This window comes from Mustelus asterias, chromosome 22, assembly GCF_964213995.1.
Source record: "Mustelus asterias chromosome 22, sMusAst1.hap1.1, whole genome shotgun sequence".
Lineage (NCBI taxonomy): Eukaryota > Metazoa > Chordata > Chondrichthyes > Carcharhiniformes > Triakidae > Mustelus > Mustelus asterias.
In genome coordinates this window covers 16,318,414-16,336,881 of record NC_135822.1, presented here as the reverse complement: position 1 = coordinate 16,336,881, position 18,468 = coordinate 16,318,414, and the positions used below count along the sequence as shown (strand labels likewise).

Genomic DNA, 18,468 nt, shown 5'->3' with positions numbered 1-18,468 from the left:
AGGAAGAGGTATTGGGAAGGCTGTTGATAAGTTGATAAGTTGATAAGGCAACCGGACTGGATACTGAGCATCCAAGGGTACTGAGTAAAATGAGAGTGGATGGGCTGGTCTGAATTTTTCAGCCTCCGTAGACTCAGGGCGAGAGTGCTGGAGAATTGCAAACGTTACACCCTGGTCAGAATCAGGCGTAAAGGTTAGCCCAGCAGATACAAGCCAGGCAGTTTAACTTCAGCAGCGGAGAAACTTCTGGAAATAGTAATTCAGGACAAAACAAACATTCACATGAACAAATGGGGGTTAATTAAGGAAAAGCAGCATGGATTTCTTAAGGGAGAATTATGTTTATTTAACCTGCTGGAGTTTTTTGAAGAGGTAACGGAGAGGGTTGATGAGGGCAATGCTGTTGATGTGGTGTACATGGACTTTCAAAAGGCATTTGATACAATGCTGCACAACAGACTTGTAAGCAAAGTTACAGCTCATGGAATAAAAGGGACATTAGCAGCATGGGTAGGAAATTGGCTTGAGTGACAGGAAGCAGTGAGTAGTGGTTAATGGATGTTTTTCAGGCTGGAGGAAGATCTCTGGTGGAATTCCCCAGGGGTCAGTGTTGGGATATATATTAATTCATCCGCAATTTAAAATTTGCGGATGATAGGAAATATGCAGGTGCTGTGAGGAGGATAGTGTGAAACTAGGGCGGCACGGTGACACAGTGGTTAGCACTGCTGCCTCACAGCGCCAAGGACCCGGGTTCGATTCCTGGCTTGGGCCACTGTCTGTGTGGAGTTTGCACGTTCTCCCCGTGTCTTTGTGGGTTTCCTCCGGGTGCTCCGGTTTCCTCCCACACTCCAAAGATGTGTGGGTTGGGTGGATTGGCCATGCTAAATTGTCCCTTAGTGTCAGGGGGACTAGCTAAGGTAAATGCATGGGGTTATGGGGATAGGGCCTGGGTGGGATTGTGGTTGGTGCAGACTCGATGGGCCGAATGGCCTCCTTCTGCACTGTAGGATTCTATGATTGTACCTAAGACCAATCCTTTGCCACATCGTCTCCGTTTCATTTCCTTTCTCTTCCCTGATCCCGCCCACAGATTGTATCAGTGCAATGCTCGCTGTTCCGATGTGTGAGATCAGGAGCAGCAACATGTGAGGACAGGACTGATGAGAAATGCAGCTTCAGGATGTTTCAGCGTTCAAGTCAGGAGTTTTGAAATGCTGAGAGAACCCAGTTGCTGCAGCATCTCAGAAACATTGAGGACAGCTGAATCACACCCCAAATCATGAGACCAACTTGTGGTGAAGGAAGAAGCCAGTTTGCTCTGTGATAGCCCAAACCAGGTAGCATAGGAATGTTGGGAACAGGAGTGTTTGCAACTTGACTCCATCTTTGTTCCATATTCTTGAACCCTTTCCCTGACAAAAATCTACCAGTTTCAGTCTTGAAAGCTCCAATTATTCCCCTATTGTCCACAGTCTCCTGGAGGACAGAGTTCCAGATTCAGCTCCCCTTTGTGTGAAAGAGAGCTTCCTGATTTTGATCTATAATGGCTGAGCACTCATTTTACAATTATGAAGGCTTCTTTGAAACTGTTGATACAAACAAGTGTAGACCTGCCAGAGATGAATGCATAGCTGGGGTGACGGAAAGAATGCTATTACTTCTAAGCATAATTTATCTCAGAATAATTCTATTACATCTCCTGACATCAAACCTTGCTCCAAGCTACTGACATCCGACTATCAATCGTCACCAGAAAGGCTGCAAAATATTGATACCCCATGACTCCCTGGCAATTTATAATGCATGCGATTTCAGCTAAATTTCATGGATCACTTAAGATTCCTGTCATCCACTTCCTAATTAATGGCCACTAATGCTGACAGAGTTCCTTGGAAAAGGAGATTGAGAATACAGAATGGATGACACTGTGGCATGGTGGCACAGTGGTTAGCACTGCTGCCTCAGCGCCAGGGACCCGGGTTCAATTCCTGGATTGGGTGTCTGTCTGTGCACAGTTTTGCAAGTTCTCCTGGTGTCTGCATGGGATTCCTCCCACAGTCCAAAAGATGTGCGGGTCAAGTGCATTGGCCATGCTAAATTCTCCTTCAATGTATCCAAACAGGTGCCGGAGTGTGGCAACTAGGGGAGTTTCACAGTAATTTCATTGCAGTATTAATCTATGTGTTAATCGCCTACTTGGGCAGCAGGGTGGCACAGTGGTTAGCACTGCTTCCTCACAGCGCCAGGGACCTGGGTTCGATTTCCAGCTTGGGTCACTGTCTGTGTGGAGTCTGCACGTTTTCCCTGTGTCTGCGTGGGTTTCCTCCGGGTGCTCCGGTTTCCTCCCACAGTCTGAAAGATGTGCTGGTTAGGTGCATTGACCCAAACAGGCGCTGGAGTGTGGCGACTAGGGAAATTTCACAGTAACTTCATTGCAGTGTTAATGTAAGTCTTACTTGTGACTAATAAATAAACTTTAACTTTAAACTTTTGTGACACTGATAAAAAAAATCTTAAACTTAAAAACCTTTACAAAGTATAGGAAACAACATCAGGACCCAGGGTTGGACATATTCCTGGAGGTTTTATCACATGACTTCCCACCTCCAAACATCCCATCCAATCAAAAGCCTTTTTTCCCTCATCTCCAAAATTTTTACAACCAATAAACTAAAGTAATCAAAGGAAATGAAAGGATCCACATGTTTTTAATGCTGCTATTATTTGACTCCTGGGCTTGCCTGTCGCGGTGTCCTCAGGAGTGTTCATATTCCATCTCTCCTCACTCAAACGTCTCCTTAAAAATGACCGCTTTCACTTCACCTGCGCTTACCTCCCCTAACTCGTCTCTCAGTTCCTCTTTGGTGTCTGAATTCTGACTCCTTTCCCCTTCCACCCTCATCCTTCTCACCTCATCCATGAAGAACAATGGGATGTTTTGTTAGGTTAAAGATGTATTATAAATATATGTTGTTCATGAATTACGTCAATGTGATAGGCTTCCATCCACTTTAACTTGCTCTTGCTGTATGGAAACTTGCCGCCATTTGAACAACCAAAAATGGTAACTGGCACTATTTGGTTCAAATCTTGTTACATTGTTCCACACCTCTTGTGACCCTTTTTACTCTCAATGTACTTCCAGGCTACCTTGCTCAGTTTGCAATCTCCCTAAGTCACATTGGACCCAATTTTAACTCATCCAAGCCTCGGTCACTTACAATTAGAAGCAGGCCCCTGAAATCTTGTCAGATGCAACCCATGCTTAATGATCGTGTTTTCTGACCTGTTTGTGCTTTGATCCCTTGGCCCTTACTGTGACGATGATCCTAACTTGACAAGCTTGTCACTTCACATCAAGGCTAAAATGGGTCATATGAGGATAGAATTGGACTTATTTATGATGGCATCTGATGCGATTTAGCCTGCTGGTATTTAGTGTTTAAGCACTGACAGCCAGGTTTGCACCCATTGAGCCTTATTCCAGTATTAAAGGGAGAACAAAGTTTTGCAGGAGTAATGAGGGAGAGACAAAAATGAAATTTGATTGAGAATAATGCATTTACTTACAATTGTCACCAACAGTCACACCATGAGAAGTATTTACTGAAATAAACCTGCCAGAAACTTTGAAAGATATTCAGTTTTGATCATTTGAGTGAGCTTTCCCCTGGATAATAAGCACAAGCTGGTCTTCCTGAGCTAAGCTTAGTTGGTGGCACCTTCACCTTCTGGGTTTCTTATTCAAGTCCTATATCAACACTGGAACATGTAAGCTGGACTGATACTCTAAACAAGCTGCATTTGTACAGGAGATAAATCTGAATGGTTCACCCCAGTTAGAGCTGCAGTAGCCGCCTCAGTGGAACCTGCATGTACACAGATGGACAGGGAAGAATGTAAGGGTTGGATTCCCGAGAGGGAGAGAGGTGAAATCCTCACCCCAAAGGGTGGGAGAGAGGGAATAGATGTGAGTGTATGGCACCGTGGAGATGAGCAAACTGCCCTTTTATATCTGCGATTATAGAGTCAAAGAATCCATACCATGCAGAAGGAGGTCATTTGGCCCACTGACCATGCACCAACAACAATCCCACCCAGGCCCTAACCCCATAACCGCACGTATTTACCCTGATAGTCCCCCTGACACTTTGGGATATGGTCCCCGGAAGGGTAGGGGGTTTTAGTTAAGTCGGGCAACATGGTCGATGCAGGCTTGGGGGGCCGAAAGGCCTGTTCCTGTACTATAATTTTCTTTGTTCTTTGACACTATGGAGCAATTTACCATGGCCAATCAACCTAACCCACACATCTTTGGATATAAATATCCTTTTGGTAAAATAATCCTTCATGTCTCATGCTTTCTTATAAATCTAACCCCACATTCCCTCAGTGCTTAGTGAGAACTTGGTACAATGTGGGAGCTGGGCCACAGTGTTAGAACATCTTGTTTGTACTGCAGAGTCTTGGAAATATCCTCCTCATGACAGCCCTGTTATGAAGTGCATTTTACAGAACAAATCTCAAGAATGAAGCCATTAATGAGCCTCATTCATCAATATCCCTTTAACATGCTTTTTCTTTGCCTGTAGCCTGGAAATTGCTGTGATTGATGCATTCAAGTCAAATTCCTTTCCTGCGAATTGAATGTGGATGTTAATCCATTTGAAAATCCAAATTGACAACCTCCATTAAATGACAGATAGAGAAGCTTTGATTCAACTGTGTTAAAGACCTGGTACTATAACTCACTTGATGATTATTTGCAGTTCCCTGTGTCTCCAATTTAAAAAGCTAGAATTGACATATGCTGGCAGATTCAGAAGTATAACTGGCTGGGAGGGGCTTTCTGAGGCCGACAGGATCGCTTCTCGGCCTTTTGGCTGAGATCAAGTGTACTATTTGGTCTTGCATCTGGTCTTGGCCAATGAGGTTAAACTGAAGCTTCACCTGAAGCAATTTTCTTAGCCTTTTGGCTCAGATGAAGCATTAGATCAAGCCTGGGAGAAGGTGTAATGCCTCATCCTGTCAGCTTGGATCTGGTTTGATCAAGCCCAAGATGGGATGTATATCCTGTCTTGTCAACTTGGATCTCATGTGGGGACTCTGATTGGACCAAACTGGGGTTTTTTGATTGGGATTAAGGTACCAAAATAAAAGGCTGTTGGATCTGAGCTCACACTTCATTAACCTCGGCAACCTTGGCTGTCCAAATGTGCATTCCCTTACGCTGTTGAGACCAGATCCTTAACAATTAGTGTCACCTCCCATTGACCACCAAAGAAAACTGTTCCAAAAAATTAATCCAGCAAGAGTCTGTCTTCAAGCAATGTTAAAACAGGGAATTATTCATGAGACTTCATGGGACTGGGATTTGAACTACTCCAGACTGCTTGAAATGAAAGTCTCCTCTCTCGGGCCAGCTGCTAAAACCCCAAATGAAATAAATCTGAAAAACTTCAAATTTAGAATAAAGCAGTATTTTAAAAAGAAACTTTTTAAAATAAGTAATCGTCACCAGTCTGATGTGATACTGGGAATAGACTCATTAGAGCTCTCCATGCATTTTTTTGATGAAGGGGCTAATCCAGTGGGTCAACGTCTTCACTAAAACTGGAGATAGATACAAACACATTGCTGTTACTTGCACAATGTCAGCCCGGAAATAGGGGGTCTGTCCTATCCAGAATAAACTGGAAATTGAACACCCCACACAGAATTACTGCACTTGCTCTCTTGGGGAGTTGGGGGAGGGGGGGAGGGGTGAATCCTTCAGCCCTGGAAATCCTACCACATTCAGCACCGGTAACAGTGATCACGATCAGCTCTGCTTCCAATCGTGAGCGGCAAAACTGGCGCTGCAAATATGAGGAACTTAAACCATCCAAAGTGTCAAGTGCTTTGCGGCCCAGTCTGAAGTTAAGCATGAATGAATAAATTCAGCCATTCAGGAGGAGCCTAGAACAGCAAATTGTCCAGCACCCAGTTAATGTTCTGTGGCCTTTACCTGTGCCCCCAGTGTGAAATCAGACACAACAAAAGGTCAAACGAAAGCAACCAATTCCTCTAAAATACTTTACTATGGCTATCCACAGCGCACTGGGAGGAAAGAGAACCACATTTGCTGGAGTCTTAGAGCTGAACCCTTACATACGCGGAGGGAGGTAATCTATTACAACTTTCCATCTCAAAAACTGTACTGTCATTCTGTCACTTTGCTTGTAATTATTCCATTAATGATGCTGCAAAGAAAAACATTTCTGGTTGTATTGTCATTGGAAATCCTGTTGTGATGTGTGTTTTGCAGGTTGACTCATTCCAAAAGTGAATCTCAACTGTGTAGACCAGTGGTTTCCAAATGTCGCTCTTTGTGGAGTGCCCCCTGCAAATATAGTTGCACTTCGCGGCAACTGGGAAATACTGACACATACCTTGGGATCGCCACTAAATACTAAAACATGCCCACAAACCCACATGAGTGTCACATACTTTCAGGGATCCCCTACAAATTACCGATACACTCACAGGATTCCGTTCATATTGACACAAGCCCAGAGATTCCCGACTCATATTTACAAATTCCTAGGGATCCCCTATAAATACCGACACACACCCAGGAATCACCTACTAATACTTATGCTCATGCAGGGATCCCTTACAAATACTGGGTACACTTACAGGGATCCCTTGTTAATACAGACACATGCTCAAGGATCCTCTGGCTAATATTGCCACACTCCCAGAAGCTATTCAAGGGAACTGTTCTATTATTGCAGGAAATTTTTTTTTTGTGTTTGTACATAGCAACAGAAAAGTGTTAGCAAATCAATAAATACAGACAAATATAGAGACCCAGACTCACAGAGACCCACCCTGTCCAGGAAGCCCTGTTTGAAAACCTATGGTCTACAAAGCAAGTTGTCATGTAAAGCAAACACTTGTTAAGATAATGTTTCATATCCTGGCCTATGGAAATGCTCAGATATAAAGAATTAGAGCATGAGTACATGTGGTATAACACTGGCCATGGTATGTTCTACAGGGGAGCTGCATGCCATTTATATTGAAGACTGCACTGTTTGTAGGGGAATGCATGATTTTATGTGGTCATTGAAATGAAAGGCAAAACGAATATAGGTTTATTCTGCCAGCTGCGCAGTTTGTCTTTATCTCGGATATAAACTCCTAAGAACACAGCAATGAGAAAGGACCATTCCACTGCTGTTCAGCTCCACCTTTGCCTTAGCGCCACCCCTCTTCTTCCCTGCTGAACAAGGAGTCTGTCCACCTCCTGTTTGAATGCTTCAAACTCCTCTGTTGTGCTGGGTTGAGAAGGTACAATGTTATTGCAACATATGGACAAGAATTGGCAATGACACATGCATGAACTTCTTTTCCCCAAGACGTTGATCATGCGGTTCCTTGGTAATTTACTATCCCCTGGTACCTTCATTGTCAACCTTTGCGGAGCAGCTGAGGCAACTGATGTTGACGGGTTACCCAATTGTATCCAACCTAGACTTCCAATGTTCTCACATTCCTGCAGAGCTGTATCCAAAACTCTTCTTCGTCAGTTCCTGATATGGAAATAATCAAATTGCAAATCTTTTTAAACTTGCTGCCTGGTGGCTGAAAGCCTCTGCCCCACCGTGTGTTACTGCTGAGCTAAAGGTCGGCTTTGATCCCCTCATTAAAGTCAGCTGATTCCTTCCAAAACCTTCACTGCCATAGCCTGACGAGATACAATCAGTCTTGGGTTCCTGCACCCCAGTGGCTAAGGCTGATAACCGGGTGTGTACAGACACTGGGCAAGGGCAGAATTGGACTCCACTGTGACGCTCCCATTGTCAAACAGCTTGCCGATACTCCTTGCACTTGAGGAGTAGCCACTTGGCACCGGCGGCATCCGTGACCAAAATCAACCAGAGGAAGCCAGGCATTCTCAAACTTCTTCATTTTGATTTTCTTCGATCCTGTGAGGGCCTTGATTTGGCTGACTGCGTGTGTGTCTGCACGGTTTGTGAATTGGTGTGTGAATAGCTATGTGAATGAATTATTGTCTATTATTAGACGTGATGCATACAGCAAAATAACAATTGAATTTCAGAATGTTATGACGATGGGAGCTGTAAAATGGAACGGTAATTGGACAGAACACTGTCACCATGGAAACATTTTTCTGCCATACACATGCCTTGATCCAATGTCAAAATACAAGGAATCTCTCCAAGCTTGCCAATTCCCAACCGCCCCCCCCCCCCCCCCCCCCCCCCCCCGCCTTCAAAACCAAACATAGAAAATCACAGTCTTGTTAATGGTGTCTGCATCTCCTCCAGTCCTTTCACCAGCCCAACTATAATTAGATTTGGCTGTTTTCTGCCATGAGCTATGATTTGCTTTGTATGACCAGCTTAACTGAGAAGGGATAAGCCTGACAGGGCAAGCACACCATCAAGTTTGGAAGGAGGGGAGAAGGTGGGTTGAATCAGAAAATAGAGATTACACAGTGCCAAGCTTGGATTTTAAGAGCCTGCCAGTTACAGGGGTAGGTGGGGAAGTTGAGGAAAGCAGAGTTCCACAGCTTTGAGAGTTGCAGACACAACGAGAAGTCTTGATTTCAACATTCTGAATTTAAAGAGTTATGTGACACAAATTGGACAGCACCTTCTGAATGAAATAGAACTGGTTTTAGAACAATTAAAATAAAAAGAACATCCCTCAAATCTCAGTGGGGTTTGGGCCACTTGTGCCTTAACTCTGGCACAGTGCTTTGGGAAATAGGGTGGGATTTTCCAGCCGCGCTCACCCCAAAAACGGAAAATCCCACCCAAGATCAATGGACCTTTCCATGGTCCGCCACCCCCCCGCACCCCTTCCCACCCACTATGATTTCCGTGGCAGGCGGGATGGGAAAATTCCCCCCGTGGTGTCAACAAGCTGAAATGGCTGTTTGCACTGTTCTCCAGCGTTTCTGCTGAAGAAACTCTTCGCCAAAGGAAATAATAAATGAGAAAATATTGATGGAATATCTGTTGGCATCCAGAGTTTGGTCAACTGAGTGAAGTTTAAGGGATGTGGCACAAAGGCATGTGGATTAAGTTAAGATACAGAACAGCCATGATCTCACTGAATGGTGGAACGAGCTCGAGGGGCTGAATGGCCTCCTCTTGTTCCCATGCTCTTATCTGTGATCAATAGGACTGTAAGAAGTCTCACAACACCAGGTTAAAGTCCAACAGGTTTATGGATGAAGCCTCACCTGGTGGGAGTGTGGATCAGAGAGTCAGACACACACAAGTCAGTGTGTCAGTTTTCTGGCACTTTCTGATTGTCACTTTTACCCTGAGTCCCCAGAAGTTGCCTTTGACAGACAGACTCCCAAAATCTCTCTGGTAGCTGCTCAGTACTGGGGGGTTCCTTGTTAAATGACCAGTATGAAGACCAATCAATAACATCATGAATTAATCTAGTGCCTTTAACATAGTAAAATGTCCCAAGGCACTTCACAGGAATGTTATCAAACAAAATGTGACACCACGCCACAAAAAGAAACATTGAGGCAAAAGCTTGGTCAAAGGCGTAGGTTTTAAGGAGTTTCTTAGAGATATGAAGAGCCAGAGAGGTGGGGAGAGGGAATTCCTGGGTTTAAGAATGAGGCATTGGAAGAGAAGCGAGATGCAGTAGAGGTCAGAATTGGAGGAATTCTTGAAGTACAAAGTGGTCAGTATTGCTTTAGCCATCCCTTATTATACTGCCTGCCCCATATTCCATTCCGTTGACCTCAGGTGATGTTGCTGCCATCCAAAGAAAATTTCCCAGAGAGTTCTTTGAGTCTTGCAGGGCTAATGGGATTGGGGAAAATCTGCCAACAATTCAGTCGTTAGACACTTGTACATGCATATGAATATTGGGTGCGAATAGGATTGGGCTCATCTGTGACACCCTCTGTGAGAGAATAGCCTTTCCACTTGCATTGTTTTTGTGAAGAATGGCAGCTTAGCCACGATATTAAAGCACCACTGCTGCCCCCATTGCCCTTCTCTCAGGAAAGAGTCAGTGATCTTAGGAGAGGAAGGGAGGAAACTGGGCAAGCGGATAGCTCATTGACCCTGAACTCGCTGTGAGTGCACGATTAATCCAGTCGACAAACTTCGAAAACAAAGTATGTATTCGGCGCCCAAAGCACAATTGATGTTTTGTTTTCACTCAATTCATTCTCAATTTGCCATCAAAATTGTCAAAGATAATGACACAAGGTTCAAACATCTGGTGCAGATGTGGAAGCTGCAGATCTAATCATTGTTTGCTGCAAAGAGCATTTGTTGATTTGCTCAGTGATTAACTGATGGGGAAATACAAGCAGCTCTTTTTTTGCTGAATGAATTATCTTCAGGTGACAAATTGCCCGTTCCAGTCATTGAAATGCTCCTGTTGCCCACCGCAAGCCAACTGCATTGAAATCAAGACCTACCTCGTGTCCCCTGTTGCTTCATAGATTATGGGGGTTTTTTTTGTTAATTTTTGTGTTGAGATTAATGTTGGGAGTGAGAGTCTTCAGACATATAGGTCAGAATTTTACCGCCCCGCCTGCCACGGGAATCGGAGCGGGCGAGGGGCAGACAGTGGAAATGTCCATTGACCTCGGGTGGGATTTTACGGCTTTGGGACGAGCGAGGCCATGAAATCCCACCCCCAGTGTCATCAGCAACCAATTGGGGGAGGGGGGGGGGGGGGGGAGGCAGATGGTGGTCAGGGAGATCCAGTGGGAGGTCCAGTGGAGAGCGGATGTTGGTCAGCGAGGACAGCAGCAGATCATGGGAGGTGCGGTTTACTGTGCAGCTTGTTGAGACTGGAAGAAACGATCCTGCTCCTCCTAGCCCACAAGCAGTGCTATAAAGGCACTTACCTCACAAACTCAATCTTTCCTCCTTTCAGCTGTCATGTTTCCCAAAGCCTGTGAAACCTGTGGTTAAAAATAGAACAACTGTTAAAATAAAGGCAGTCTTATATTTTATTATTTTAATATTTCAGAGACCCACCTGCTTCCCATGATGTCCACCCTAGGGCGTCACCAGGACACAGTGGTTAGCACTGCTGCCTCACAGTGCCGGGGACCCAGGTTCGATTCCTAGCTTGGGTGACTGTGTGGAGTTTTTCACATTCTCCCCGTATCTGCGTGGGTTTCCTCCGGGTGCCCCGGGTTCCTCCCACAGTCCAAAGACCTGCTGGTTCGGTGCATTGGCTATGCTAAATTCTCCCTCAGTGTACCCGAACAGGCGCCGGAGTGTGGCGACTAAGGGATTTCACAGTAACTTCATTGCAGTGTTAATGTAAGCCTACTTGTGACTAATAAGTAAACTTATTTTATCCTATCGCTATTAAAACTGCAGGTGGATGGGTTTAGTTCCTTTTTTTTCATATTTCCGGTGTACTAGCCTGTGATAAGATCCCAGTTTATTTTAGGGAGTTAAGATTCTGCCCTGTGTCTCAGGAGTGTGTCCCCTAATCTATCAGTGGAGACAGGGGGTTGGGTTTTCTCAGTCCCATGATGGACCTTGCTTGGAGGCTGGGGCATCCGGGAAAATAGGAGTGAGCCGCATTGTGACAACTCCCTGATGCATTCCGCCCGCTCCTCTGAGGCTGGCAGGAAAATAGAAGGAGTTGGGTGCCAATTAGGGCCATTTTGCTGCATCTCCAGCACTTTACCACCCGGAGGTTGGAGAGTTTAAGAAGTATGAGCATTCTAAGCTGGGGACTCGATGACTTTCAGGAAAGTGCTTGAGTGTAAATCAGTGTTTGCCAAAGATTTGTCTTTTGTTATTCAGTCTCCACCTTGGGAGATTGATATTCCATTCAGGCTACTCTCCACCCTTTAATGGCAATTTGTAATCCCAAAGATGATGGCAGAATCTAATTGGTTCCAAAACAGGGGGTGAGGTAGAAAGGCTGAGAAAGAAGTTCAAAGTTTGAGAGGCTCAGAAGCCGACCTGTTTCAAGGATCACTGTTGTCATGCAGCAGTCAGGGAGGAGATGCATGGCCTTTTACTCTTTAACCGAGGAGAGGCATTACAGGACAGTCCCAGGGGAGAGGAGGCATTACAGGAGAATCCCAGGAAAGGAGAAGTGAACAGGACAATCCCAGGAGAGAGGAGGCATTACAGGATAATCCCAGGAGAGGAGAGGCATTACAGGACAATCCCAGGAGAGGAGAGGCATTACAGGACAATCCCAGGAGAGGAGAGGCATTACAGGACAATCCCAGGAGAGGAGAGGGATTACAGGACAATCCCAGGAGAGAGGAGAGGTGTATAGGACAATCCCAGGAGAGGCATTACAGGACAATCCCAGGAGAGGAGAGGCATTACAGGACAATCCCAGGAGAGGCATTACAGGTCAATCCCAGGAGAGGAGAGGCATTACAGGACAATCCCAGGAGAGGAGAGGCATTACAGGACAATCCCAGGAGAGGCATTACAGGACAATCCCAGGAGAGGAGAGGGATTACAGGACAATCCCAGCACCGTTCGAGGTGTTTAAATCCCTGCCGATTGCTACAAAAACTTGACCAATCAGAAATACATTACATAGCAACCAATCAAAACAACTGTGAATGGTCAAAGATCCACTTCTAGGAACCCGCAGGGATTCATTCTTTATGTATTGGCAGTGCGAACAAGACTGGCATTTATTACACACCCTCTTGTTAACTGTGGTGGTGAACAGTGGTTTGGCACAACTGAGTAGCTTGCTGTGGTGACCCACTGTAACTACATGTGTATGCCTGGACACACCCATGCTGCACCTGGCCCGAGACTCCTCCCTTTCCACCAGAGCGAGGTATAAAGGTGATGGTTCCTCCTCCTCGCCTCAGTCTGGGCCAGGTCAGCTACAAGGGTGTGCCCCTGTTCTTTGCGAATAAAAGCCTGTTATTTCACTCACTCACTGGAGTCCTCATATTGTGATTGATAGTGCATCAATTGCTTGTCCACTTAAGAGAGAAATTATGATTCAACCACACTGATAATGGACTGGAGTTACAATCCCTAATGAAATAGGTGGAGTTTTTTTTTAAACAACAATTTGACATCTTTACAATCACTTTTTATTTCCAGGATTTTTTTAAAAAACTGAATTCAAATTCGCAAGTTGTCATGGTTGGATCTGAACTTCTCGTACTCTGGCTTACTCGTCCAGACTTCTGGTTCACTAGTCCAATAGCATAACCCCTACACCACTGTACTCCTAACATCACTGTCACCCACCCCCCGCCCCCCCCCCCCCCGCCCCCCCGCCCCAAATCCAGAATCTCAGCCTGATGGGAGGCCAGAGGCGAAAAGCATAGCTCATTTCACTCACCAAGTACTCAGATAACAGTTTGCTTCACAAGGCCATTTGAAGCATTTTCTTGAGAGGCTTGCTGCCTTGTAGTCTCAGGAGAGCGAAACTGTTTGGTCAGCTCTCTCAAAGAGCTGGCACAGGGCATGAACACCCGAATGACCTCCTCCTGTCCTGTTTCATTCCATTCGTTCTATGATTGTAGTGATTTCTAGGTACTGTTACCCTTTAATTAACGATGTTACTGTCACTCCTTGTTATTGCGTCCTTGGTATACTTGTTGACACTAATGTCTGTAACTTGATTTTACTCTCTTTTGTTCCCTCTCTCTCTCCCTCCCTTCAGAGTGAAAGAATTGAGAAAGGCCAAGGAACCTGAAGATTTACAGAAGCACCCCATAGCAATGTAACATTGCTTCCTGACTGTTTTCTTTACGTTTATATCAGAGACATTTACAAAAGATCACTATAGATTTGGGAAGATTAGCAACACTCTCATCGCAACAAGGCTCTAGAAACTTTTTTTCTCTCGACCACATCGGCACTTTTATGGAACTTTTTTTAACGAAAACAAAACAAGGCGCCATAGAACTTGCAATTTATTGTTTTAAGAACTTGAAAATTAACTTGTAGAGTGAAATAACCTCTTTACCAGCCTGGTGCGTAGTACTGTAAACTTGTGTCAAGGTTTGCAACACAAAAAAAAAGGGGTTTATTGTCAGGAATAAGCAAATGTATGTAGAGAAATCAAAGAGTGAAGAAAAGCAGGTGAGTGGACTGATGGGGAGTATTAGAATGAAAGGGAAGGCACTGCGCAGCTTATGTGGACGAATAGCCTGAGGCAGGGCATTACAGGTATTTGTGCCACTTGTTGGGTGTGATCAAGGCCACACTGTGGTGATAGAGACTGGTCCAATAAAAGGCATACACTTTTTTTTTCTCTTCTACCCTCCTCCCTGCTCTCAAGACTAACAATCGAACAACGGGCTGAAACAATATCCTGGATAGACCAGACTCGAGTATTAGGGAAGAGGAGAAGAGAGAGAAGGGGAGAAAGGCCCTTTAGTCAAGTGCAGGTGTTGTGCAAGTTGCCAAATTATGGGAGTAGCCAGTGAGCTACAATATGATTGTTCCAATCAGATAAGTGGGTTTCGTGCCCATTTCTGGATAACCTGGTACACTTCTCTTGACCCGCCAGGTCTCTCCTCTTCTCCTGAATGGAACACTCAATGTCAGAGAGGCTGTGATCCTGATAAACCTTTTAAGGACCAACAGTAGCCTCTTGGGGTCAGAAGTACAGAGTAATACAAGTCTATCATTCTTTTTTAATGCATTTTGTGTGTGGGTGTGCGTGTTTGTGTGGTGTGTGTGTGTGTGACTTTGATGTTTACCATCCACAATGTAAAACCAGTCAGTGTTATTTCTATTCATTGGGAACTCAGTTGAAAACCACAAAGAAAATCAGATGCCGGAAAGGTTAATGGCATCCGGAATCAGGTTTCCAGAGCCTTGCCATTGCTAAGAGACTCCTATTGCTAAGTGATTAGTCAGATCTTTGGGGAGGCGATGGCCTAGTGGTATTATCGATAGACTATTAATCCAGAATATCAGCTAATGTTCTGGAGACCCGGGTTCGAATCCTGCCACGGCAGATGGTGGAATTTGAATTCAGTAAAAAATATCTGGAATTAAGAATCTACTGATGACCATGAAACCATTGTCGACTATCGGAAAAACCCATCTGGTTCACTAATGTCCTTTAAGGAAGGAAATCTGCCATCCTTACCTGGTCTGGCCTACATGTGACTCCAGAGCCACAGCAATGTGGTTGACTCTCAACTGCCCTCTGAAATGGCTGAGCAAGTCACTCAGTTCAAGGGCAACCAGGGAAGGGCAATAAATGCTGGCCAGCCAGCGACGCCCATGTCCCATGAATGAGTAAAAAAAATGCTGGATTAAACCAAGGTGCTTTGGGGATGTTTTAGTGTGCTGGATCTTGCTGGATGAATATGCTTGCAACATTAAACCAGCGTCAGTCCAACGGGGTTGAATTTTCAGGCAGTGCTGGAAATGGAAGAGGAGGCGGGTGGAGCCTGATAACACTGCCACTGGGAGTGTGCTGCTTTCCCAGTGTTAGGCCATTTTAGTGGAAGCAGGATTGGGGCCAGCAGGGCCGTGCTGCCTATTGAAAGTCTCTAGTCCAAGTAAAGGAGGCCATTTTCTATTTGGCCTCCAGTTTCCCTCATCAGCTGGGACCTGGAGGTGGGCACCCTGTGGCAGGCTGGGCGGGGGGGGGGCGCAGCAGCGCTCCAGGCAGACTTGGAGCTCTGCCCAACTACACGCAACCATTGCAACCCTATAGAGGGTTGTTCGCTCCCACCCCACCCCACCCTCATTACACCATGGGGACAAGAACCATTTTATGAACAAAGATTGAAAAAAAGTTGGAGAGAGGGCATCTTCGTTACTTGACCATCCATTATAGATTACTGCCACTTTCAGGCTGGCAGGCCTCTGATTGGTCCTCCAGCTTCGCAAGGCCAGGTACCATCCTTAATTGGGGGAAACCTGTTTCCATGCCCATTAAGGTTGGGGGGGGGGGGGGGGGGGGGGGGGAGGTCACCATGAAAATCCCAGTGAGTGACTGCCCCCCCCCCCCCCCCCCCTCCCCGCCCTATACGTACTGGAGTGAATGTTACCAGGACAGCACTCTCTGCTTTTATCCCCCTCCTCAAATCACTGACTGTTTGCCAGGCTATCATGGGCATTCTCTCCTGCCACATCCAAACATAGTGAGAGAGCCCGGAGAGTGTATGTGGGCAGGTTAGTTGACCGTGGAGGGGGCATCGCAGTAGAGTCTTCACCTAATCCCAGCGCGCACACTTTCCAGCAGGGCTCATTGGAACGTTATTGGGATCAGGGGAGCCGCCCTCATCATTGTGGCGGAGAGGTTAGCACAGACCGCTGAAGGACTTTGGGACCTTATGTGGCCTGCGTGACTCTGAAGCACGCCAGTGTCCGGGTAATCTTTATTTAGGTGTAGTTATGAATCAGCAGCATGTGTAAGTGTTGCAGATCCCAGACTGGCACCAGGACTGAAAGGCTCAAAGATAGACTGAGGGCATACACAGCCAAAGATTACTGTATTTTACCTCCTTGCAAACCAACTCTCTGGAATATCCAGTTCACATATATTTGCAATATATAATAAGCAGATTCACAGCATCTTAACCTCAATCAGTTCCTAACTTTATTTATCAATCAAGTTTGGTAAAGTGTCCTAAAGTATAAATACCATGTAAAAATATACAACGTGTGCCGTATTTAACCAGCTGAGTATTCAGAACTCCCTCAGGTGCTATATCGAAATGGGTCATTTAAACAAGATAATAGAAGAAATCCTAAACAATGCAGTGACTGAACGTGTGTAAAGTATTATTGTAGATTATTTTTTAGAAGGTGTTATCAAGCAGATGAATTGCATCAGTTCATCTCAAGATAGATGTCTAAAACCAGACTAGAGGTCCTGTGTGTGTCTGTGAACACATCCTGCCACCGTTCTCTTTTTCACCAATATTCTCCTTCTTTGTTTCCTTCTCTTTGTCTCTTGAGTGGCAACAGTTCATATTCCCAAGTGTTTTTCATGGGCGTGGCCGCTATTTATCATTCAAATTACACTGCAAAAAACAGACTATCTGATGAACTGATCACGGGTGGTCGGGCGGGGGCAGGTGGGAGTCAGCTGACCGTGTGGTTACGAAATTTAAAAAAAATGAAGACCCGCATTGATATAGCGTTTTTCACGACCGCCAGACATCTCAAAGCGCTCTACAGCCAGTGAAGTACTTTTGATGATGTCACTGTTGGAACATAGGAAAAATGGCAGCTAATTTGTGCGCACAAATCTCTCACAAATTGCAACGTGATAATCAGATAATCATTTTTTTTGTGATGTTAAATGATGGGTGAATATGGGTCAGGACACCAGGAATAACTTCCTTATTCTTCAAAATAGTGCCATGGGATCTTTTATGTCCACTTGAGAGGGCAGAGGGGCCTCAGGTTAACCTCTCATCCTAAAGATGGCATCTCTGCACTCCCTCAGTATCACACTGGAGTGCCAGCCTTGATTTTTGTGCCCAAGTCCTGGAATGGCACCCCAGGGAAAGTCAATCTTGGTTGGAGAAGTGGGTCCAGACCCAGTTTGGCAGCAACCCCATGTTATTCTTGTGGAACCATTCCTGCACCTCCCAACCACACTAAAATAATCAAGTACTCTTCCCTGGGCTCCTCTGGAGATTGAACCCGGTGGGCCGATCACAGGGCTTCTCTCTGTTGAGTCTGAAAATCACATCGGGGTCCAAATGATGTCAAAGGATCCCCAATTTAAATGCTCACCTTAGCCCTACACTTCCTTCGGATAGCTGGGCACCTATGCCACGACCTCTGGGACAATGGCAACTGGCACTGCGGGAACAGGGTGGGAAGGTTGGTCCCCATGACTTTCAGAGACATCTACACCCTGTTCACAGCGTGCAGCTGTGTACTTGTTTTTCTTTCATTTACAAGTGGCTTTATTCTTTGCAAGCAGCACGATCGGGTAGATAACCCAAGTTCAGGGTTGTTGATTCTCCGTGGTGTCCAATTAGCAATACTAAGTTGGTTTGAAAGTCAACCATGGGGATGCACCTCCTTTCACCAGCAGTCAGTAATTGGCCTGGTCTTTGTGAAGACCAGAGACCAGAGCAAATGAGCGAGTGGGAAAGGTGCAGAAATTCAAGCTAGCTCTAACTTCTCATTCACATACAAGGCCTTATGCGACCAACAGTGTTGAAGGCGGCACTGTCTCATTCTCCAGCTCTTATAACAGTCAGGTATGTCGAAGAGAAACCATGCCTTCTATTGGACCGTCTATTTCTCCTGTTGTAAAGGGCTAGTTGTTTCAGATTAACTCCAAACTGAGATAGAAAACAGAAACCCAACCCTTTATAAATTCATTATCTACATCGAGCCCAGTGCTGTGGTCAGATAGGAAACTGCTTCACTCGCAATGGATGTGATCTACACTGTGAAATCCACACACACTTTTTCTTTGTAACTTTGTTTTAAATCACTGAAGGGTAGCTTAACA

The 18,468-nt window shown here is 45.3% G+C and overlaps 1 protein-coding gene and 1 pseudogene across 1 annotated transcript in view; both read left to right on the top strand.

The window, feature by feature from the left end:
* LOC144509869 (calmodulin-binding transcription activator 1-like) overlaps positions 1 to 15,820 on the top strand; it is a 1,175,789-nt gene extending 1,159,969 nt beyond the window's left edge. The window contains exons 24-25 of the mRNA XM_078238794.1: positions 6,099 to 6,167; positions 13,684 to 15,820. Of these exons, the coding sequence (XP_078094920.1) occupies positions 6,099 to 6,167; positions 13,684 to 13,716 (102 nt within the window). The 3' untranslated portion in view covers positions 13,717 to 15,820. The remainder of the gene's footprint in view (positions 1 to 6,098; positions 6,168 to 13,683) is intronic.
* On the top strand, positions 4,867 to 5,074 carry LOC144510280 (U2 spliceosomal RNA; annotated as a pseudogene).
* Positions 15,821 to 18,468: the final 2,648 nt, after the last annotated feature.